The following is a 23,642-nucleotide window of genomic DNA, read 5'->3' as shown; positions in this document are numbered from 1 at the left end:
TCTGTAGGTCTACTCTAGAACTTTCTCCAGTTGTCAGTAGGTCTACTCTCGAGCTTTCTCCAGTTGTCGGTAGGTCTACTCTCGAGCTTTCTCCAGTTGTCGGTAGGTCTGCTCTAGAACTTTCTCCAGCTGTCGGTAGGTCTACTCTAGAACTTTCTCCAGTTGTCAGTAGGTCTACTCTAGAACTTTCTCCAGTTGTCAGTAGGTCTGCTCTAGAACTTTCTCCAGTTGTCGGTAGGTCTGCTCTAGAACTTTCTCCAGTTGTCGGTAGGTCTACTCTAGAACTTTCTCCAGTGGTTGGTAGGTCTACTCTAGAACTTTCTCCAGCTGTCGGTAGGTCTACTCTAGAACTTCCTCCAGTTGTCGGTAGGTCTACTCTAGAACTTTCTCCAAGGGACATTCTCCTCTACAGACTTTCTGGTTTACATTCTGGTTGAGGTTTTCTACAGAATGGTCCAGGTAATATCAGAGCTCTATGAGGCCCACCTCTGGTCAGGATGGTTCTGCTCTGTGCTGCTCTGGTCCTGGTTCTGGTCCTGGTTCTGGTCCGGCTGACGTCCGTTACTGCTGAGAGTCCCTGCAGAAGAAGCTGGACTCACTGAGGACCAAACAGAACCTTCATGAACACCTGTAGAGGGTCTATTTAGAAGATAAACTGAATGATTGTAGATTTTAAACTGACCTGCTTCGTCACCGTTCCTCACTTTCTGCAGATGGAATGAAAAAAAAAAACAGAATTTAACATATAAATATCCGTTATTTGGGTGTTTTTTTATTAGATTCTGACCCTGTTTCTACCTTTTCTGCTGGGTCTGAGCGCCTGGTTCTCTTCATGATCTCCTCCAGACGCTGAAGGTTCAGAAACACAACTTTAACAAGCTGAACATTTTATTATTGTGAATGTTTGAAGAACTTCTTTAAGGCAGATCCACCTTCTTCCTCTCCAGACGTTCAGCTTCCTCCTTCTGGAAATGTTTCTCTCTCTCCAGCCTCAGTCGCTCTGCTTCCTCCCTCTGCCGGGACTCCTCCTCCTCTTTCTGAAACATATCCAGTAAAACTATCATTTCTTTATCGGTGGAGCAGTGGTGTGGTTGGTGTAGCTGCAGGCTCGATTCCTGCCGAGCAAACGGCCAAAAAACCCCACAGCGGTATAGATTCAACGTCCCGTTTGATCCTGATTGAACTAAACACAAATGAGCTGGTTGGTCATTAAGCTCCTCAGAAGTCTCTGTCATGGCGCCTGTTAGCTAACCAGCTGATCTACTGCATCTGAAATGTGGATTATTGGGGAAAATGTAGCTGCATATTCAGATAATGATACTAACTTACTTGGATCAGGTTGATATTTTTAATTAACTGGCATCACTTTGTAGAAATGTGTTTTCACTTTGACATTAAAGAGTCTTTTTTGTAAATTCAATTCAATTTTATTTATACAACACTAATTCCAATTCAAATTGTCTTTACAGAACCCATATGGCTGGAATTCTCATCCAAAAATTCAAATGAAATTGACCCTGACTAAATGCTGAAAAACAGTAAAAGGAGAATACTTCCAGTCGGGTGAAAAAGAATTTGCCGTCTTCTAAAATTCTTATTTTTTGTACATGTTCCCCACTTTAATGTAATCAAACTAACGTAAATGTCAGACAAAGTCAACCAAAGCAAACACAAAATGCACTTTTTAGCTGCATGTGAAACTGGAACTGTACTTTTCTGACCTGTCTCTGGAGCCTCTCGGCCTCCTCTCTCTCCTTCTGGAGCTTCTCCTCCTCGGCCTTCCTCTCCTCCTCCTCCTTCCTCCTCCTCTCCTCGGCCTGCCGCTGGACCTCCTCCTCCCTCCTGGCTCTCTCCTCGGCCTTCCGTCGAGCCATCTCCTCCCTGGCCAGTCTGTCAGACATGAACGGTAAAGATCAACCCTCAGACCTCCATGTGTTCCTCCATGTTCTGGTTCTGGTTCTGGTTCTGGTGGTACCTGGCCTGCTCCTCCTGCTGCCGTCGCTCCTCCTCCTCCTTCTCCCGCTGTTCTCGGGCCAGACGGCGTTTCTCGGCCAGGATCCGGCTGGCCTCCTCTGGGTCGGTGGTTCCGGCTGAAGGTTTGTGGGCTGGAGGGCTGCTGACGCTCTCTGGAAGGCATCAGAACACAAGGTTGGACTTCAGACGGACTCATCCACGATGGAAACCTGCTGCTACTGGTCATCACAGTTTACTGGAAGTGTCTATCTGTGGATGGATCCATGTTTCTACTAAAACAGTCTTTGGTCAACATTTCTCCAACCGTTGAGACTAACATCAGTAGAATCTGATGTGTGAGACAAGGTTCCAGTTTTTGGCTTTTTGCACTTGAACAGAACAGAAACAGTCCAAGATGAGTCAATTCTTGTCTAAACTGACTTGAAATGTGTCCAAAATTTCTTGAAAATTTCCAAAATGACACCAAACCTGTCCGAAAATGTGACAAAATGGCAAAAATGTATATTTTTTGACTCTTAGAAATGAAACTTTGGTGGTCTAGTGTCTCCATAAAGTTCCTGTTAGTGTTTATCTGTGGATGGATCCATGTTTCTACTAAAATACAGTCTTTGGTTGACTTTATATTTATTACAACAACAACTAAATAATAACTCATCTTATAAAATTAAAACGTTTTAACGTGTATTTCAGGTTAAACTGTGGGCGGGATGAAGTACAATCACGTAAAATCGTAGCAAAAACTCCTGATTTACATGTTAACCGTAAATAAGAAATCAGAAATATACATACACCGTCTGTCAAAAGTTTTAGGACGCTTTCTTATTCAAATGAATGAGATAGCGTCCTAAAACTTTTGACAGGGCGTGTACATTTAGACACATGTTATTTTTTTGAAAGAAAAATTACGTTTCTTAAGGATTTAAACATCCAAAATCATTATTTTAAACTCTTATTTCACACATATTCAACAAAAATATGGTAGTTTTATACATATTAGAATTTAAAGGGAAAAATATTCCGTTAATTTACAGAAATTTATAAATATCTCAAAGAATAATAATGCAGACAAAGGATTTTAAAATGGGAACTAACTGCTACTGGGTGTGTAAATTACAGATATCACAGAAAATATGAATGAATGTTTTTACTGTCATAAAAGACGGTGAATAATTTCCACATCCAGAATCAGTTTTTCTACAGACATTCATTTGTTCCTTATCAGTGTTTAATAATAAAATGACAGTTTGCTGTATTTTAATCACCTATTGTTGTTTTATCAGCAGTTTCTGGAGCTCTAGATGAGCTTTTTTAACAGATTTTGCATCCCGTTAGTAAAATAAAGTGGGACTGACCTCCGGCTGCCGCTTCAGACGACGTCTTGTTCTGACCCAGAGGTTGAGGTCGAGGAAGAGGAGGACTGAGGACCTGCTCCTCGTCGTCCTGCCGGGTTCTGGTGGGCGTGGACGGGTCGGAGCTCTCTGGGGAGATCGTGAGCGGACGGAGGTTTCCAGGATCTTCAGCTCCAAGAGACTTCAGCAGCTTTGGAGTGGGAGGACGAGCCGACTTCTGCGGAGGTCTGAGGAGAAAACAGAAAAAAAAGTAGTCCAAGAAGAGGAAATACAGGACAGTCTGTGGATCCACAGAGAGACCTGAGAGGTTTTTGTATTTTCACCCAAAAACAAACAAACATGAGGCCACTATAAAGGTTTAATGTCTCCATGAATAAAACTAAACTACCATCCATGAAATGTGGTGAGAACAGACTGAAGAGTTTGAATGGATCCAACAGAGGATGAAAGTTTCATTATTGGTCCTTAAAAAGTGCAAAACCTCCAGTCCGGGCTGGTCTAGTGTCTCCATAAAGTTCTGTAAGTGTTTATCTATGGATGGATCCATGTTTCTACTGAAATACAGACTTTGGTCCATGTTTCTCCAACTGTTGAGGTTCTAACATCAGTAGAACCTGATGAGTAGAAAATATAATTCCAGCATCTAGACCTCTATGAACATCTAGACCTCCATGAACACCTAGACCTCTATGAACATCTGGACCTCTATGAACACCTAGACCTCTATGAACATCTAGACCTCTATGAACACCTAGACCTCTATGAACATCTAGACCTCTATGAACACCTAGACCTCTATGAACATCTAGACCTCTATGAACACCTAGACCTCTATGAACATCTAGACCTCTATGAACACCTAGACCTCTATGAACATCTAGACCTCTATGAAGATCTAGACCTCTATGAACACCTAGACCTCTATGAACATCTAGACCTCTATGAAGATCTAGACCTCCATGAACACCTAGACCTCCATGAACACCTAGACCTCTATGATGTTGGTCTAGATGTTCATAGAGGTCTAGATGTTGGAGTTCTACTTTCTACTCATCAGGTTCTACTGATGTTAGAGCCTCAGAAGGTGAAATGTCAGTTAAAGTCTGTATTTTAGTAGAAACATGGATCCATCCATAGATAAACACTTAGAGGAACTTTATGGAGACACTAGACCAGCCCGGATTGGAGGTTTTGAATTAAATATTATTTTTATTGTTATTTTGTGACAAATATTGAGTCATTCTGGACTTGATGTTGGTTTTATTTCTGGAGATACTGAACCTTTAAAATGAATTCTCAGGTTTGCTTTTAAGGTGAAAAAAAGTCCAAGTCTGAAAACATGAAGTTCTAAAAACTCATCCAGATTATTTTACAGAACTTAGTTTTGGATCCAAAGAGCAAAGAACTAAACTGTGAAGTAAACCTGAGACGGAGCAGCAACACTTTCTGATCCATGACTCCTGAAACATGTTCAGTAAAACCTTCTTTCTGCTCTGATTAAACCAGTTTCCTCCTGTCTACCGTCTGTCCTGCAGCTTAGAAATCTGTTATCTTTACCTGCCAGGAGGGGGCGCCACCACTCTGCCGCTCTTCTTAGCCGGGGAGGCGGAGCGTTTGGTCGGAGGTAAACTGAGGACTGGAGTCAGAGGCAGGGACAGGTTGCTCCACGACTTCCTGACGTTGTCTCGGTCCTTCTGCTTCAGCTGCTGCAACAAAAACAGGAAATTAATCTGATTTTAAAGATTCAGATTCTCAATAAACAGGTCCAAAATCTGCAGAACCAGAACCAGACGGTACCGGGATTAAAACCAGTGTTTATCTGGCAACTAGACGCCTAAAAGACAGAAAAAAACTCAATCAGACCATCTGATACACTGTAAAAAAAAAAAGATAAATAAAAAACATGTTTGAACTGTTTTTAATATAAACTTCATCAATAATTTACTGCTATTTTATGGTTTTCTTGTTTTGTTGATGAAAATCAGTACAATAATTTTAGTAGATAACTAGATATCTAGTGAAATTATTAAGTACAAATTAACATACTGAAAAACATTCAAAACGTTAAATAACTTTCATTTATAAATCAGCATTTCTATAAATAATAATTTGTTCTTTAAATTTGATCATAAAATGTATATCTAGTGTATATATATTTGTTAATATTTGAAAGAAAAATTGTAAATATTAAGGACTGAAACATTTTAATAATATTGTTTAATAACCAGTAAAATCACTGTGAAAAAATAAATAAAACATAAATTTAGAAATTCCGTATCAGTTCTTTTAGTAATTTGTTCTTTTACTGTGTTTGACCATAAAATGGAAGTTTTACTATATTTAAATCTGCTAAAAATGTATTATTCCACACATATAATACCAATATTTGAAATAAAATTATTTTATTACCTTTATTTATTGAATTATTGTTTAAAATCGAGGATTGAAAAGTGACCAGAAAAATCACAGTTTTAAATGTTTTTATAGTGTATCTAATGTTTAAAACTTCAACCCTTCCTTCAGTTGGTCTGGATGAGGTTCAAACTGAGGAGTTTGAGGATCATCAGAGTTCAGGACAAACACAGACGTCTAGCTAGCATCTGTTAGCATCTCTTTAGTAGCTGGTTAGTGTCTCATTAGCATCTCTTTGTCAGCTTCTTAGCACCTTGTTAATATCTTGTTAGCATCTCATTAGCATCTCTTTAGAGGCTGGTTAGCATCTCTTCAGCAGCTAGTTAGCATCTCACTAGCATGTCTTTAGCAGCTTGTCAGGACCTCATTAATGTCTAGCTAGCATCTCAACAGCATCTCTTCACCAGTTGGTCAGTGTCTCCTTAGCATCTCTTTAGCTGCTCGTTAGTCTTTTTGTCTCTCAACTGGCTGCACATCTTCTTCAGATCAGTAACTTCTGGATCAATTGCCAGCAGGTTCTCAGACGGTTCCAGACTTTACGTCCTCCCTGCTTTTTCCTACCTGGGTTCCTACCTGGATTCCTACCTGGATTCCTCCGGTGGTTCTTCTCCGTGGGACGGTGGAGCTGGAGGACGCCGTCTCCCTGCTCAGGCTGCGGTCGTGGCTGCGACAGTGGGGCAGCGGCGCCACCTGCAGGGCCTTGAAGGACATGGAGCCCATCGGGTGGCAGGACACTGAGCGAGGACACACAGGCAACGCTATGAAGCAGGAGGACGAGCAGAACCATGGACCAGGAGGAGGTTAGTGGAGGAGCAGAAGGTCGAGGAGGCCACAGGAAGGAGGAGATGTTTTGGAAAGAAGAGAGAAGAAGTTTGGTAGGAATGGAAAAGATGTTTGGTAGGAATGGAGAAGATGTTTGGTAGGAATGGAGAAGATGTTTGGAAGGAACAGAGAAGAAGTTTGGTAGAACAGAGATGATGTTTGGTAGGAATGGAAAAGATGTTTGGTAGGAATGGAGAAGAAGAGAAACCCGTGTTAGTTCTACTGATCAGAAGAAGAGCTGCAACCACCAGCAGGTTAAATATTCAGTCACTGATCCGGTTAGAAGAAACTTTCTGGACCATGAAACTTCTCCAGAACGACCCAGAGATGAAGAACTTCTGCTTTATCAGAAGAAACCAGTGAGAATCTGAGATTAGAGCAGAAAACACGGAGAACATGCAGCAGAAATCCAGAAACACGAGCAGGAAGATAGAAGATGTAAACCACCTCAGACAGAAGAACAAAGATCTCTGCAGGCATCAGAAACGCTTCAACATCCAGCTCAGATCAGAGTTCTTTAGAGGATAAATGTCCTGCTTTTAGTTCCTTCAGTGTGTTTCATTGCAGCTTTTTGGGCTCTAAAAGTCTAAAATCTCTAGACGTTCCGGTTCGTCCTTCTAGACCGTTCTTAGCTCAATCTGAACGTCTTTTTTGCCGTTTTGGACCAGTTCTGGGTCACGTTGGACAAATTCCCCGTCACTGTACAAACTTCTTCACCGTGGATCATCAAATCGTGACATTTTTTAAGGATTCTGAACCAATTTTAAGTCGTTTTGCGGCCATTTGCTTTGGACATTTTCTTATCGCTTTGGACAACTGTAACTATTTTGACATTTCTTTAGCGTTTTAAGTCATTTTGGAGAAAAAAATGTAGAAACTCTAAATGAGATTCAAGTCATTTTGGACAAATGTTGACTTTGGTTTAGTCAGAGGGGAGAACAAACCTGTAAATGTTCAAAATGCGGACTCTGATGCTTAGAATGCTCTAATTAAGCTTTTGAAGATGTGAATCTGTTGCTGGGGACATTTATGCAAACTACTGTCTTATGTTTAGGACTTATTTAATATTTGAACACAGTAATTATGTAAAGTGCTGGCAGATGTTAGCAGTGTACTAACAAACAACAAACACACCATCTGTTCCTCAGATCTCTGTTTGGACAGATTTCAATTCATTCTGAACAAATTTCAAGACATTTTAGAGTTTTTTATTCGTTTCTTTGTCACTTGAGACCATTCTATAGACATTTTGATTCTTTTTTTAACCATTTCTGACTATTTTTAAGCAGTTTTAGACACATTTGAAGTCATTCTGGACATTTTCTGTGACTTGTGATACAGTTTTAGTACATTTAGACATTTGTTTCTCATTTTGGAAAGGTTTCTGGTGATTTTGAACAAATTTCAAGACATTTTGAAGTTTTTCTTGTCATTGAAGATCATTATAAAGTGATTTTTATTCATCTTTTATCATTCTGCACAATTTCAAAATCATTTTAGACGCATTTCAAGTCATTTTGGTGACTTTCTGTCATTTCTGATACGTTTTAATTCACTTTGGATGTTTGTCATTTTGGACAGATTTATACTGATGTAAAGTTACTGTTACCATGGTAACAGAGGCAGACGTATCAGAAGTAACTTCCTGAACAGATTATTAGTTCAGACCTGTGTGTGTGTGTGTGTGTGTGTGTGTGTGTGTGTGTGTGTGTGTGTGTGTGTGTGTGTGTGTGTGTGTGTGTGTGTGTGTTTTACTGGCTATCAGAGAAACCTTCAGACGGTTTAACGCTTTAAGTCTCAACAAATCTGATTAAGATCTGAAACTGTTCTTCTGCAGAGAATCAAACTTGTAGCAGCATTTTCCTCCTTCAACATCTGTTCTCCACCTGAAGGTTCCTATCAGCTGTTATCAGCTGGTTTATCAGCTGTTTCAGGTGTTTACCCGTTTGCTCTCCAGACAGACTCATGGCGCTGCGGCTTCGAGCCAGGTAGGAATGAGTCGGCTGCTGCAGGCGGTTCACCATGCTGCTCTCCCACGGCGTCAACGGGAGGCGACGCAGCCCTGAAACCAAACACAACGCCTGGAATCAAACACAACATCTGGAATCAAACATAACGTCTGGAATCAAACACAACATCTGGAATCAAACATAACGTCTGGAATCAAACAACGTCTGGAATCAAACACAACATCTGGAATCAAACACAACATCTGGAATCAAACATAACGTCTGGAATCAAACAAAGTCTGGAATCAAACACAACATCTGGAATCAAACATAACGTCTGGAATCAAACAAAGTCTGGAATCAAACACAACATCTGGAATCAAACATAACGTCTGGAATCAAACAACGTCTGGAATCAAACACAACATCTGGAATCAAACATAACGTCTGGAATCAAACAACGTCTGGAATCAAACACAACATCTGGAATCAAACACAACATCTGGAATCAAACATAACGTCTGGAATCAAACAAAGTCTGGAATCAAACACAACATCTGGAATCAAACATAACGTCTGGAATCAAACAACGTCTGGAATCAAACACAACATCTGGAATCAAACACAACATCTGGAATCAAACATGACGTCTGGAATCAAACAACGTCTGGAATCAAACACAACATCTGGAATCAAACACAACATCTGGAATCAAACATGACGTCTGGAATCAAACAACGTCTGGAATCAAACAACATCTGGAATCAAACACGTCTGAAGCCTGATAGCAGCACAACCGATCAGCTGATTAGAAACCAGATAGAATCCCTTCTGGCTCATGAACACGGCGAGGTGCAGCTGTGAGCATGCTCAGTCTGCTGCTGCGATAGAGCTGCATGCAAACAGAGAGTCCAGACTGAAGCACAAACACACTTAACATGCATTTAAAGCAGCATTTTATGAAAACAGCCTCAATTTTTCAAGAAATCTGTAAATTTATGTTTAAAAAAAACCAAGAACGACAAAACCTGCCAGAGAAATGTTACAAAAAAACATCTAAATGCCCAAAATGATTCCATTTATCAGCCAGAAATTGTAAAAACAGAAAAAGTCTTCAGATTTCCAACTTTCCCTGAAGGTCCTTGAACGTATCATCAGCTTAATCTGAGCTTCAAACAGCAGCGTTTCATCAAAAGGACTTCATTCATCACGTCTCTTTTTAAAATTAGCCAAAAATCAACCTTTTGCTTTAACTGGACTCTAAAAACAAAAACATTTGAGCTCCTTTCTGCAAACATCAAGATAGTATTTAATCAGATGTGAAAACAGAACAACGGCAAAAATTCAGGGAGTTTTCAGCTGAACTGTCAGTGACAGCAGACTTTCTGTTTCCACAGAGCTGCAGGACTCCAGATTGTAGAGAAAAATGAGACAGGAGCAGATAAATCTGCAGCTTGGGGCTCAGAGGGTCAGGCTGTTTGGCCATGCAGCGTCTCAGCAGGAAAATAATGACCTTAAAGAAAACTTCATTAGAACCAAACAAACATGCAGAAGTTTGCAGGAGAACATCTGCAGGTTGCAGAGAATAAAGCACAGATGAAAGAGGACTGAAACCGGTTCTCTCCTCTGAAGGTTTGGAGGTTTTTGCTGCTCGTTTGGATCCTTTAACAGGTTTTTGCTGCAGGTTTTAAAGCGTTCTGCTGCCGTTTTAAGTCTCTAACGACGCCTGAAACGTGCGTGTTGTTGTAAACGTGTTAATATTTCAGCCGGGATGAAAACAGCGTACAGTGTTCCCACAAAAACAAAAAGATTATCCAACAGCGGATTAGAGAACGGGGTCACGCTGGACGGAGAAATCTTGATCCTCTGATGGAGCAGCGTTTGTTCTGAACGTAAAATAAACCATTTAAAAACAGCAGCAGCTCAGAGATGAATGAAAACCTCAGAGGAGAGATTCAGTCTGCAGGTCTCTGGTCTGTAAACGTTTCCCAGAAGCCACCTGAGTTCCTGCTGCTCCCCGGGTGCAGTTTGGACTGAGATCTGCTGACGACAGGAGAAGAAGCTGCTCTCCTCTGTAACCCTGTTAGCAACACGAAGACGAAGAAGACAAGAAGACCTGAAGCTCAGAGCAGCAGCAAGACACAGGAAAGGGCTGAAATGTGACATGATTTAGAATCCAGGTTATTTATCTGATCAAAGTCCAGTCAGGTTCATCTAAAAGCTTATTTCTCTTCTGTTTAATCCCAAATAACACTCAGACCAGGGTGTCAAACATGAGGTCCACGGTCTGAAACCGGCCCTCCAGAGGGTCTCATTTTCATCTTGCTTATATATAGACAAAGAACGTTCTTTTTTTTGTTGTTGTTTTGTTTTTTGCTTTTGTCATTTCTTGTCATGAAACAGCGACAAAGACACAAAAAGACCAGAAAGAGAGGCAAAATGGACACAAACAGATGTAGAACAGAGATAGAATCACATCTAAGACACAAAACAGCTTCTAAGATGTAAAGAAAAACAAATGACGAGACACAAACCAATAAAAATAAACACAACAAGGACACAAAATCACCAAAAAGAGACTAAAACTGACTAATAAAGATACAAAATAAACACAAACAGATGTTGATTCAATGCAAACAAAGATAAAATCACAAAGACACACAAAAGGACGACTAGATGCTAAACGGCTGCAAATACACAAACCGATCACAAAAAAGACACAAAATGAGCACAAAATGTGCCAGCAAGGAGACTAAATATCAACGAATGAGACGCAAACTGACGCTCAACCAATGCAAACAGAGAAAAAACAACCGTAAAGATGAAAAAAAAATACTAAAAACAAACGGCATGAACGGCTGCAAAGATGTAAAAAAACAAACAAAACAAGGAGACAAACCAAAAAGCACAACCCACTGTGTTTGTTGAACACCAAACACAAACACACCATCCCTACAGTGAAGCATGGTGGCGGCAGCATCATGATGTGAAGCACAAAATAAACACAAACAGTTGCAAAACCAACACAAACACGCACAAAATAACCAAAAAAAGAGATTAAAACTGACTAGTAAAAGACATAAAATGAACACAAAACCAACGGAAATATCCAGAAAACATCCACACAAACACAAAAATAACAAACTAGAATTAACAGCAAATCAAACAGAATCGATCAGAATCAGTCGACTCCAAACTGAGTCAAAGTCGTCGTCCTGTTTCTGTTTAGTTCAAACTTGTGAATTCAGACGGTGGAGTTTGTTACCTCGGTCAGGAGAGTGCAGCAGCGTGGCCGAGGACGAGGACAGGCGTTTGGTGATCACCGGGTCGGTGTGTTTGGACAAATTCATGGTGGACACCGAGCGTCTGTCGGCATCTGGAACCAAAGAGACAAAAAACATCAAACAGGAAGTAGAAGCAGGAAGAGGACGGCTGGAGTCTCTAGTTCAGGTTAAAGAACTACGAAGAGACGACATGAATTAGTGCTAAACGGGAACTCTAACAGTGAATCTAACATGTTCCTCAGCTGCAGGACGGAACCTCAAACCACAACAACAAACACTAACCGTGATGGTACCACCGGTTCTAAAGGTCCGTCCAGTTCAGAACCTCAGAAGAACTTCTGATCAACCCGCTCAGATTCACCTGAAAGTTTTAGAGCCTAAAACGTAGATATTTATAGAAGTATGTGTGAGGTTTTAGCTTCATATATCAAGTATTTTTCAAGTTAATAAAATAAAAAAGTGCCCGTCGACCCACTTTCAGCAGGTTTTGTCTCAATTTGAGGCTGTTTGAATGGCAACATCTGAGTGAAGCACGGTGGAGGCAGCATCATGATGAAGCACGGTGGAGGCAGCATCATGATGAAGCACGGTGGAGGCAGCATCATGATGAAGCACGGTGGAGACAGCATCATGAAGCACGGTGGAGGCAGCATTATGATGTGAAGCACGGTGGAGGCAGCATTATGATGTTCAAACAGCTTCACATTCAGCATTTTTATTTCTTAAAGTCTCAGAAAGTTTTGATATTTTGAGCTAAAATCTCACAGATCTCATTTTTAATATTCATAGATTTTGATGTAAAAGTTTCAGGTGAGTCAGAGATGTTTGAGGGTCTCAGGTGGAGGAACCGTGGTGAGAGTACTAGAGCTAGCCGCTAACGCTAATGGACACGGAGCTGTCATATTCACATTGGAGGGTCATCCCATGTCTGCGGTAGAGACTGGAAGCACTCTGCATGTGCTCCAGTCCAACAAGGTCGAGTGGACAGAAGAAGACCGACTCGACAAAACCTGGACCAGGAGGGGTGAGACGGAGGGGGGTGAGACGGAGGGGGGTGAGACGGAGGGGGGTGAGACAGGAACAGAAATAATGCAAAGAAAAGGATGATATAACTTTAAAAAGTCACCAAAACGACTCCATCTATCAGCCAGAAACAGCAAAAACAGAAAGAATCATCGAATTCAGTTTTCCCACAGTCCTTGAACTAACCATCACTGACTTTTTGCTCTGTAGGAAAAGTCTCATTTAAAAATTCACCAAAAATAAAGCGTTTGTAGTAACTTGATTCTGTAAAAACCAAAAAATTCTGAGCTCTTCAACACATCAGTGAAGCCACGAATGATTCGGCTTTGACTGACAGTCAGGCCACAAAAATTCAGAGTTTTCAGCTGAACTGCAGGCAGTGTTTCCACAGCAGAGAGGAAACGAGTGGGTTACTAGATAGAAATGAAAATAAATCTGAAATAAAATCCTCCCAGAACATCTGGTTGTTCATCTCCAGTAACGTTATTAATGATCAGAGTTCTATCTTCAGACTGGGAATATTTCCAGAGTGAAAGAATCCAAAACTATTTCTATCAAAGACACAAGATTAACACAAAACTGCAAAATGAGTCACAACAAATGACGTGAAATAACCTAAAGAAATGCTAAATCAGCATAAAAAGGCACAAAATCAGTTTTTAAAAAATGGTTAATGAACACAAAAATGTGCAAAATTACCACAAAAAAATGAAATCACCACAAAAAGGTGCAAAATCATGATAAAAAATGGTACTGGGACTGTTGGTGTTTTACCTGCTGGTGTACTGGGAGTGGTGGTGTTTTACCTGCTGGTGTACTGGGAGTGTTGGTGTTCAGAGCTCCTCCCCAGGACCAGCGGTTGGTCTTGGTTCTGGTCTTCTGGCTTCTCTCCATCGTCCGACGTATCACCGCCTCATGACGAACCTGCAGGACGTCCACCACAACTTAGAAATCACAAACATGTAGGACACATTTAGAGACATGTAGGACAAATTTAGAATCATTCTGGACAAATTTAGAGACATTCTGGACAAATTTAGAATCATTTTGGACAAATTTAGAATCATTCTGGACAAATTTAGAGACATTCTGGACAAATTTAGAATCATTTTGGACAAATTTAGAGACATTTTGGACAAATTTAGAATCATTCTGGACAAATTTAGAGACATTTTGGACAAATTTAGAATCATTCTGGACAAATTTAGAATCATTTTGGACACATTTAGAGACATTCTGGACAAATTTAGAGACATTCTGGACAAATTTAGAATCATTTTGGACAAATTTAGAATCATTCTGGACAAATTTAGAGACATTCTGGACAAATTTAGAATCATTTTGGACAAATTTAGAGACATTTTGGACAAATTTAGAGACATTCTGGACAAATTTAGAATCATTTTGGACAAATTTAGAATCATTCTGGACAAATTTAGAGACATTCTGGACAAATTTAGAATCATTTTGGACAAATTTAGAATCATTTTGGACACATTTAGAGACATTCTGGACAAATTTAGAATCATTTTGGACAAATTTAGAGACATTTTGGACAAATTTAGAATCATTCTGGACAAATTTAGAATCATTTTGGACACATTTAGAGACATTCTGGACATTTTTTTGTGTTTTGTTCCAGACAGGTGAGTGAATCCAGGTAAATGTGAACCCGGTCCTCCTCCAGCTTCTTTCTGTTCTGTTATACGGGGTTTTTATAGTTTTTATTTTCCAGACAGGTGAGTTGCTGTGGACAGGTGATTCGTACCCGGTCCTCCTCCAGTTTCTGCCTCCGTTTCTCCTCCACCGCTGCCCTCCTCTTCTCCTCCTTCATCCTCTGCTCCTCCAGCTTCCTCCTCTTCTCCTCCAGATGTTTCTCATAGTGCTGCCGAGCTCGCTCCTCTTTGGCCTGCAGCTGGGCTTCTTTCACCGCTAAAAAACACACCAAAAACACAAAAACATCATCTTTACCACTAAGAACATAAAAACACACAAAAAAAAACACAAAACAACCACTAGTGGGGTTTCTTTCACCGATAAGAACACAAAAAACCCACAGAAAACACAAAACCAGAAAACAAACCACTAAAAACCATAAACCATCGTCTTCTCTGGACTTAAAACCTCCAGGTCCACATCTGTGGGAGCTCCAGCAGAACGTTGATCAGCTGATCATCATGTGACAGAGCTTTAGAACGCAGGAAATCCTCTCAGACCCACCAGGAGAACCAGGAGAACCAGGAGAACCAGAAGAACCAGGAGAACCTCCGGACATAACCAAGACCAACAGAAAACCGACCTAAAGGGAACTCTGGAAGTCTGGATCCAATGAGTTTATGGACCAGAACCAGACTTTCGTTCTTCACGGAGACCAGAACCCTGGTAAATAGAACTCACTGAGTAGAACCACCAGAACTCTATGTAGAACCACCAGAACTCTAGTAGAACCACCAGAACTCTCACTAGAACCACCAGAACTCTATGTAGAACCACCAGAACTCCAACTAGAACCACCAGAACTCTCACTAGAACCACCAGAACTCTCACTAGAACCACCAGAACTCACCGTTCTGTCGTTCTCGTTCCTCCCGACGTTCCCGAGCCAAACGCTGCCGTTCATCGATCTTGTTGAAGAGCAGCGAGTCTGAAGCACAAAGAAAACAAACATAAACAATTTAAAAACAAACATAAACGTAAACAATTTAAAAACAAACATAAATGTAAATATAAACAGCTGCACAAACAACATAAATAATATAAACAAACAACACAAACAAAACAAACAAGAACATTAAAAATATAAAAAGCAGCACAAAGAAAACAAACAACAACACAAACAAAAAAGTATAAACAACACAAACAGCAGCACAAACACTGCAAACACTACAAACAGCAGAATAAAAAAACAAAGAACAAAACAAACAAAAGCAGAATAAACAACACATTCGCAACACAAAAAACATAAACAACACAACAAGTAATGTAAACAAGTTCTGAAGCATTGTTTTCATTGTGAGCAGGTTTAAAGTCCTCTCAGAAAGGTTTACAGTCATCTTCGGTAAATTTCAAATCATTTAGGACGAGTTATTGTCATCTTAGAGAAGTTTAAAGTCTTTTCAGAGACAGAGGTTTGAGTCACTTTGAATTATTTTTGTAGTTTTGGACAAACTGAGTCACATTTCAGCTCATTTTAAGCAGTTGTTGTGATTTAGGGAACATTCTGCGTCGTTTTTAGGAGGTTCTGGTAAATTAGGAAAGTGAAAAACCATTAAAAAGTCAAAGAACATTTCATCTTTAACTGAACACCTGCTGCTGTTCTGGTACCGACCCGCTTTAACGGCTCCGCTGGTGTTGGGGCTGGTGGTGGTTCTACTGGGGGTCGGGGTGAAGGTCTGACCAGAACCTGAGGAACCGGGACGAGCTGCTGAAGAACCCCGACCATCTTCTGATCTGTACTGAGAGAAGGAAGCTGCAGGAGGAAGAGGAGCAGAGTCAGGACAGGAGAACCGCTGAAGAACATCAACGAGAACAAACCTCAGGATCCACTGAGAGGTCAAATAGAACTTTAACTTCCACATAAATCCATCCATCTACTGATGAAGAACATCAACGAGAACAAACCTCAGGATCCACTGAGAGGTTAAATAGAACTTTAACTTCCACATAAATCCATCCATCTACTGATGAAGAACATCAACGTGAACAAACCTCAGGATCCACTGAGAGGTTAAATAGAACTTTAACTTCCACATAAATCCATCCATCTACTGATGAAGAACATCAACGAGAACAAACCTCAGGATCCACTGAGAGGTCAAATAGAACTTTAACTTCCACATAAATCCATCCATCTACTGATGAAGAAAAACCTCCAGGATCCACAGTCACTGAGGAGTTACATAAAAATGTTTAACTTGCTAATATACGTAGAATTTATTTAGATAAAAAGCTGCTTTAATCTCTTCACAGATCCAGCAGAAACTCTCAGAATAACTCACATTAAATCAGTGACACAGAGCTGCTACACGGCATCGAAAACTAAAATAAAATCTGTTATATTCCAGCAGCAGGCGGCTAAATACTGCTGTAAAATAACAACGGTTTCCACATTTTTAATGTAGTTTATAGCAGGAATTTTATTATAGTTTGTACTTTAATGGCTTTTTAATGTTTAACAAAAGATATTTCTATCTGCAAAAACTGTAAAATAACCAATAATAATTATATAAATACATATAATAACAATAATAATGATACTAAGTTAGTTATTAGTAGTAGCAGTAATAATAAGAAGAATTACTATTATTATTATGTTTAAATTTATTCAAATTTATCTAATTTTGGACAGATTCTGAAGTAATTAAAAATAATAATAATACAATAATAAAAATAATTTCAAAAAGTAAATATTACAAATTAAAATAATTAATAAATCATTAAAAGAATTATTACACAATATTATTAATAATTACTAAAATATATTATATTACTAATAAAATAATAATTATTATGAACAGTAACAATAATAACTATAATAATAATAATAACTTATATTATATTTGTCTAAACTTAAATCATTATGAATCATTTTCTTCACTTTTATCTTGGACAGATTCTGGGGTCATTTTAATCAGCTTTATGTTATTTTGGACAAATTTTGAACTATTTTAGTGAATATTTTCGTCATTTTAAACAAGTTTCGTGTCTCCATAAAGCCTCAGCCTCTAATTCTGTCCTGCAGATGTAAAAACACGAATTAAAAATCTCATTATTTTATCATTTTTTTAGCAAAAGAGGAATGCAAACGTCAGGATTCTGTCTGATAAATGTGTTTTTCTCACGTTAAAACGAGCTGAACTCAGAGTTCTTTCTGCCCTCAGGTGTCCCGTTGGCTGCAGGGTTTCCTCTGATCAATTATTGATCAATGACTGACTAATGATTGATTAATGACTCACAGTGACTCAGCAGCTTCCTGTCAGCAGAAACAGAAACAGAGGAAAGTTCTGCTGCCGTCAGACTGAAGGTCGAATCAGGAAAACGTGATTAAAGACATTTGTTTTCTGCTGGTGAGGAAAACTGAAGAATGTCTGAACGTTCTGCAGCTCAGCGCAGGAAAGAAGAACGTTTAAGAAGTCCTGCTCATAATAAAGGCTTTCTATTCTATTCTATTCATTTCTGACTCACGCTGGACACGCTTGGACTGATTCTGTTTCATTCATTCTGGAGTAATTCTGACCAGTTCTCATGTTTTTGGACAGTTTGAGTCATTTTCTGTGCGTCTGAGTTGAAAAAGATTCTGATCCAACTAACATAAAACTAATTAAAATCAGCTGCATTTGAACGGCAGGAAAACGGAGTTTAATGAGATTTACTGTTTTCTTTTCCAGGATGAGGAACATAAATGTTGCTCATCTGATATTTGACTGAAGTTTTATTTATTAGTTATAAATGAGTTTAAACAGATGGTGTAGTTTTCTGTTTTACAGTGCTGATTAACTGTGAACCAGAAAGATGGAAGGATGCTGGATAAAACCAAAACTGTGTCCAAACAAGACGACATGGTCATCAATACCCCCCCCACATGTGATGTCTATGAGTCTATATGCAGAATAGTGATAAAGGGCCATAACTCTGTTAAATATTATCACACAGGTCTCATTTTGGAACTTGATCAAGGTGTCCATGGTGTGAAGCTACACACTAAATTGTCAGCTGTAAAATTAAACGTTCACTCACATAGTGTGCATCTCCTGGGGGCTAAGCCCCCCTTGTCCTGAAAACCTAGTGCCGCCCCTGCAGCAGTTTACAGCTTGTCAGCTGCAGTCGCGTTCTGTCGCTAATTACGGGCTAACCGTGAATGTTAGCTCCAAAGTAACCGGATGGTGAGTGGCAGGATGAGTCACGGAAGAGGTCGGTATGTTTAATGTTGCTGTAGAGTGAAAAATAACCGAGAAACGGCAGTTGTAAAATCGCTGTGTGTGAAGCAGCACAAGGCATAAATTTGCATTGAGCCTTATGGAGGGCGAATCAGGTTCCCACGTCAATTAAGGGCTGGCGCGTGACGTAACAATGTGCCAGGTGAACAATGTCGGACTCATATGAATGTAGAGAGTCTTTACTATAGTCTGTGAAAGGATTGTCCTTGTAGTATGCACCGTTTGGCCAGGATGGCGATTTAAGTAAAAAAAAAACGGACAGATTTTGTCCCTCTCCACACTCTAGCACCAGAGGAGCACATGCTCTAACATGGGATTTTTTACTCAACCTAGGGGTTTTTGGAGGCTCCTCTATGGAAAACCATAAATCCCACCGTCACAATATGTACATGGCTGAAAAGAAGAGAGTTGGGGCTTTTTTAAAGACTAAAATGAAGTCTGTAGGTGAAAGTATGGCGAAGCAGTAGCATTTGGAAAACAGTGCATGACATGGTCATCAATATCCCCCGCCACATGTGATGTCTATGAGTCTATATCCAAAATAGTGATCAAGGGCCATAACTCTGTTAAATATTATGGCACAGGTCTCATTTTCAAACTTGATCAAGGTGTCCATGGTGTGAAGCTACACACTAAATTTCGTAATCCTAGCTGTAATAGTTTCCAAGAAAAGCTGTCCCCTTCATCTCGGACGGAGGGAGGCCAAACCTACATCCCCTTTTCCATTTCGTGGAGGCGGACGAAAATTACTCAAATATTACCTTAAAAACTGGTCAGAAGAGCCCAAAACTGATCCAGAATGAACGAAAATCAGCTCAAATTTGTCTAAAGTGACTCTAAATGTGTCCAAAGTAACAACCACTGTGCAAAATCACTCAAAATATTATAAAAATAATTCTACCTTTGATAAAGAAGGTTCAACATTTGTCCAGTATTACAAAAACTTTGGGAAAATGACTCAAAAATCAACCAAAATAACTCAAGATTTCTGCAAAATGACAAAAACTTGATAAATCTAACAGAAAATACTTTTAAAATAAGAAAATCTACACAGAATTCATCCAAATAGTCTAAATCTGTCCTAAATAACAATCGCTGAGCAAAATCACTCAAAATATTTCAAAATTATCTGTATATTTGAAAAAGAAGATTAAACATTTGTCCAAAAAGATTTAAATATTGACGAAAACAACAAAAAGCTGATCAAACTGTTACTTTAAATGATCTAAAATGGCTCAAATATCCTCCAAAATAAACAATAACTCCAGATTACAGCCTAATATCTGAGATGAACAACATTTCTGCTCCTCATCCTGAAAAGTGAAACTTTAAATCTTCAGATGCTTTTTAGACTGAGTTTATCAGAACAAACTGAGCTGCTTCTGTTGGAATATTCTGGATTAAATCCACCAGAAAACATCAGAGAAGCTGCAGGTTGTGTTTGTTCATGAGTCACAAACCAAACATGTACATTAAACACAGGAACGGGTCTGTTCAGGAAGACGGAACAGAAAGAGAAGATTCACAACTAAATATAATAACATATAAAGGGTTTTACTGCAGAACTCTAAACTAAATCTAATAATAACAATATATAATAAAGGGTTTTATTGTAGAACTTCAGTTGATTGAGATCCTGGTGATGAATGAAGCAGCTGCTGGACGTTTTCTGATCAATATTTACTCTAAATGTCATAAAGAGCAGCTGAAAGGCAGCTAATGGGTGTGAACGTTGGAGGAGTGTGCACGTAGACGAGTGTGCACGTACACGAGTGTGCACAGAACATCTCCAGTCAGGATGTTTAGGTGGTGATGAAGCACATTAATGATGTTAAATAGAACTCCTTTCAGTTCTTTTTGGATAAATTTGAAGTAACTTTGGGTCATTTTGAGGTATTTTGTTCAACATTTAAGGCATCTTAGATTATTCTGAGGACATACCATGAAGGTAAAAGACACAAACGTGAGGATGTTCAGTAAAAACTCAGCAGCAGCAACACGCTTCCTGAATTCTAGAGTCCAGAGTTCTGCATTTCTTCAGCCGGAGACGTGATGTTCTTTATCAGAAACACGGTTCTGATTACGTTACAGCTTTATCTGTAGATTCTGTGCATCTCTTTTCTGGTTTTTATTTATCGTTTCTTTGTTCTGTCTGACTGATTTCTGGTCTTTTTTCATCTGTTCTTTAACTGGTTCATCTCCTTCTGCTTCTTTTTGTGATTATTTGTTGATTTAATCTGTTTTTGGTCTGACTGCATTTTTTGTTCTTAAAGTCATTTCTCATCTTTATGTGTTGATTTAGTGACTCTACAGTCGTGTTGCGTCTGTTTATGTTCATTTATCAAAGAGCAGCAACGATCATTCAACTATTTGGACTATGGGTTCATCAGTTTCACTATTTCTCTATTTAAACAGTGTAGATTCTGTGATTTCAGCCTCTTAGAAGTGAATATTTTCTGTTTTCTGTCCTCCTCTCAGACAGTAAACTGATTTAAAGAAAACTCTGATCCACGTTTTTCATTATTTTCTGACATTTTAGAGCCAAACAGCTGCTTGATCAGGACAATAATTCCTGTTGGTCTGACGCTTCCATGTGTTAAATCGGTAAATATTGACCTGAAACTCTTGAACCTACAGACCTCCTCCCTGCCGGCCTGACTCAGCAGTTCTACCTGGACTCTCCTCCCACCTGTTCGGATCTTTACCTGGACTCTCCTCCCACCTGTTCACACCTTTACCTGGACTCTCCTCCCACCTGTTCACACCTTTACCTGGACTCTCCTCCCACCTGTTCGGATCTTTACCTGGACTCTCCTCCCACCTGTTCACACCTTTACCTGGACTCTGGCTCATTGTTCCGGGACCTTCAGAGCCCAGCTAGCGTCCTCTGATCCCGGCTCCAGAACCGGTCGTCCCACTTCCCGGAAACATCTCCGACGGCTGAGATAAGCTCCGTTTAAAGTCCGTGAAGGAGCGGGAAACCCTGAGAGGAGAGCTTCCAGAGCGAAGACGACGGAGGTCAGCCGTGGTCGGAGCGTCTCCAACCCCCAACAGGGAGAGTTTAATCCCTGCAGCTCCACCCCCAGCGGCAGATTAAGAGTTAGATTAAAGCTCTGCTGTCGGCCTGCCGGGGATTAGCTGCTGCTAACGCTAAGCTAGAGGCGACGGGGGAGGAGAGTCTTTACTACAGAAACAGGACCAGATCCACAACACCAGAACCACGTTTATATCGTTTATACTACACTGTTTATACCTTTTATATCGTTTATACCGAACAGAGACACAGTTAAAGGCTGGAGGACACAGAAAAACCACTACCAAAAACATCTGGTTCTGTATCTGCAGTAATTTTATCTAAAGGAACGTTTGACCTTCGTACTGTGAATATTTATGAGCTAAGAGTCCAGAATGACCAAAAAACACACAAAAGTCACAACAAATGATGTGAAATAACCTTAAAATAATGCAAAATCACCATAAAAAAAGATGTAGAATCATGCCAAAAACTGCAAAATAAACATAAACAGACAGTAAACTACCACAAAAACACTCACAAATCGCAACAAATGATGTGAAATGACCTCAAAAAGGCTTGAAATAATCACAGAAAGATGCAAAATCACCTTTAAAAAATGCTAAAACACAAAAAGGCGCAAAATCAACATAAAAGACATTAAATTACCAAAAATTGCTCAAAATCACAACAAATCATGCGAAATAACCTCATAAAAACTAAAATCACTCCAAAAAGCTGCAACATTACTAACATGATGATAAACCACCAGAGTCCAAATTAAAACAAAATATTGCAAAATGCACACGAAAAGACACTAAATCACCACGAAAAGCTGCAAAAAGACAAAAACTCACCACAAAAATATCTGAAACCACCACAGAGTCACAATCCACACAAAAACATGCACAAAGAAACGCAAATTCACCACAGAAACATCAACAAAACCTGACCAAAGTTCCCCACACCTCATCAGAACCATCTGTACTGGACCGTTGTCAGTAGGTCTACTCTAGAACTTTCTCCAGTTGTCGGTAGGTCTACTCTAGAACTTTCTCCAGTTGTCGGTAGGTCTGCTCTAGAACTTTCTCCAGTTGTCGGTAGGTCTGCTCTAGAACTTTCTCCAGTTGTCGGTAGGTCTAATCTAGAACTTTCTACAGTTGTCGGTAGGTCTACTCTAGAACTTTCTCCGGTTGTCGGTAGGTCTACTCTGGAACTTTCTCCAGTTGTCGGTAGCTCTAATCTAGAACTTTCTCCAGTTGTCGGTAGGTCTACTCTAGAACTTTCTCCAGTTGTCGGTAGGTCTACTCTAGAACTTTCTCCGGTTGTCGGTAGGTCTACTCTAGAACTTTCTCCAGTTGTCGGTAGGTCTACTCTAGAACTTTCTCCGGTTGTCGGTAGGTCTACTCTAGAACTTTCTCCGGTTGTCGGTAGGTCTACTCTAGAACTTTCAACAGTTGTCGGTAGGTCTTCTCTAGAACTTTCTACAGCTGTCGGTAGGCCTACTTTAGAACTTTCTCCAGTTGTCAGTAGGTCTACTTTAGAACTTTCTCCAGAGGACGTTCTCCTTTCCTGCTTCCAGTCTTTAAGTTTATTTTCACTTAGAATATTCCAGGTCCTTGAAGTCCAAATTCTTGAGTCATTCTGTACTTTTTCTGAGTAAGTCTCAACAGGTTTTTGTCATTTTTAACTGATTTATGAGTAATCTTGGACAAAAGTTGCTTTATCGTGGTAATTTTTTGGCCAACGCTTTGGTCTTTTTTGCATTTTTTTGAACGACGGTGGACTACATTTTGTCAGTTTGATAAATTTTCCAAAGTTCTACATAGTTTTGAGTGATTTTGAACATTTTCCATGTCTTTCTGGACAGAGTTTGCACA

At 39.7% G+C, this 23,642-nt stretch overlaps 1 protein-coding gene and 1 long non-coding RNA gene across 11 annotated transcripts in view; one reads left to right on the top strand and one right to left on the bottom strand.

Annotated features, from left to right (window-relative positions):
• Nucleotides 1–23,642, bottom strand: part of map7b (microtubule-associated protein 7b) — a 36,743-nt gene that overhangs the window by 2,583 nt on the left and 10,518 nt on the right. For 2 of the 10 annotated variants that reach the window (XM_051960890.1, XM_051960882.1), the window contains exons 2-18: nt 16,142–16,282; nt 15,380–15,457; nt 14,582–14,745; nt 13,620–13,737; nt 12,699–12,800; nt 11,772–11,882; nt 10,506–10,586; nt 8,500–8,619; nt 6,309–6,493; nt 4,881–5,029; nt 3,327–3,550; nt 1,976–2,126; nt 1,722–1,890; nt 933–1,037; nt 799–849; nt 683–707; nt 487–598 (exon numbers count right to left, since the gene is read on the bottom strand). In XM_051960890.1, coding sequence (XP_051816850.1) covers nt 487–598; nt 683–707; nt 799–849; nt 933–1,037; nt 1,722–1,890; nt 1,976–2,126; nt 3,327–3,550; nt 4,881–5,029; nt 6,309–6,493; nt 8,500–8,619; nt 10,506–10,586; nt 11,772–11,882; nt 12,699–12,800; nt 13,620–13,737; nt 14,582–14,745; nt 15,380–15,457; nt 16,142–16,282 — 2,086 coding nt within the window. The remainder of the gene's footprint in view (nt 1–486; nt 599–682; nt 708–798; nt 850–932; nt 1,038–1,721; nt 1,891–1,975; nt 2,127–3,326; nt 3,551–4,880; nt 5,030–6,308; nt 6,494–8,499; nt 8,620–10,505; nt 10,587–11,771; nt 11,883–12,698; nt 12,801–13,619; nt 13,738–14,581; nt 14,746–15,379; nt 15,458–16,141; nt 16,283–23,642) is intronic. The other 8 variants (XM_051960883.1, XM_051960886.1, XM_051960887.1 and 5 more) reach the window with 8 other exon arrangements.
• On the top strand, nt 70–23,181 carry LOC127537740 (uncharacterized). Its single transcript, XR_007947562.1, has 3 exons — nt 70–205; nt 22,801–22,965; nt 23,065–23,181. It is a non-coding gene; the product is annotated as an uncharacterized LOC127537740 (long non-coding RNA).

The sequence above is a fragment of the Acanthochromis polyacanthus genome, chromosome 16 (genome assembly GCF_021347895.1).
Source record: "Acanthochromis polyacanthus isolate Apoly-LR-REF ecotype Palm Island chromosome 16, KAUST_Apoly_ChrSc, whole genome shotgun sequence".
Taxonomy (NCBI): Eukaryota; Metazoa; Chordata; class Actinopteri; family Pomacentridae; genus Acanthochromis; species Acanthochromis polyacanthus.
Note: the sequence above shows the minus strand (reverse complement) of the source record. Positions and strands in the feature narration are given on the sequence as shown.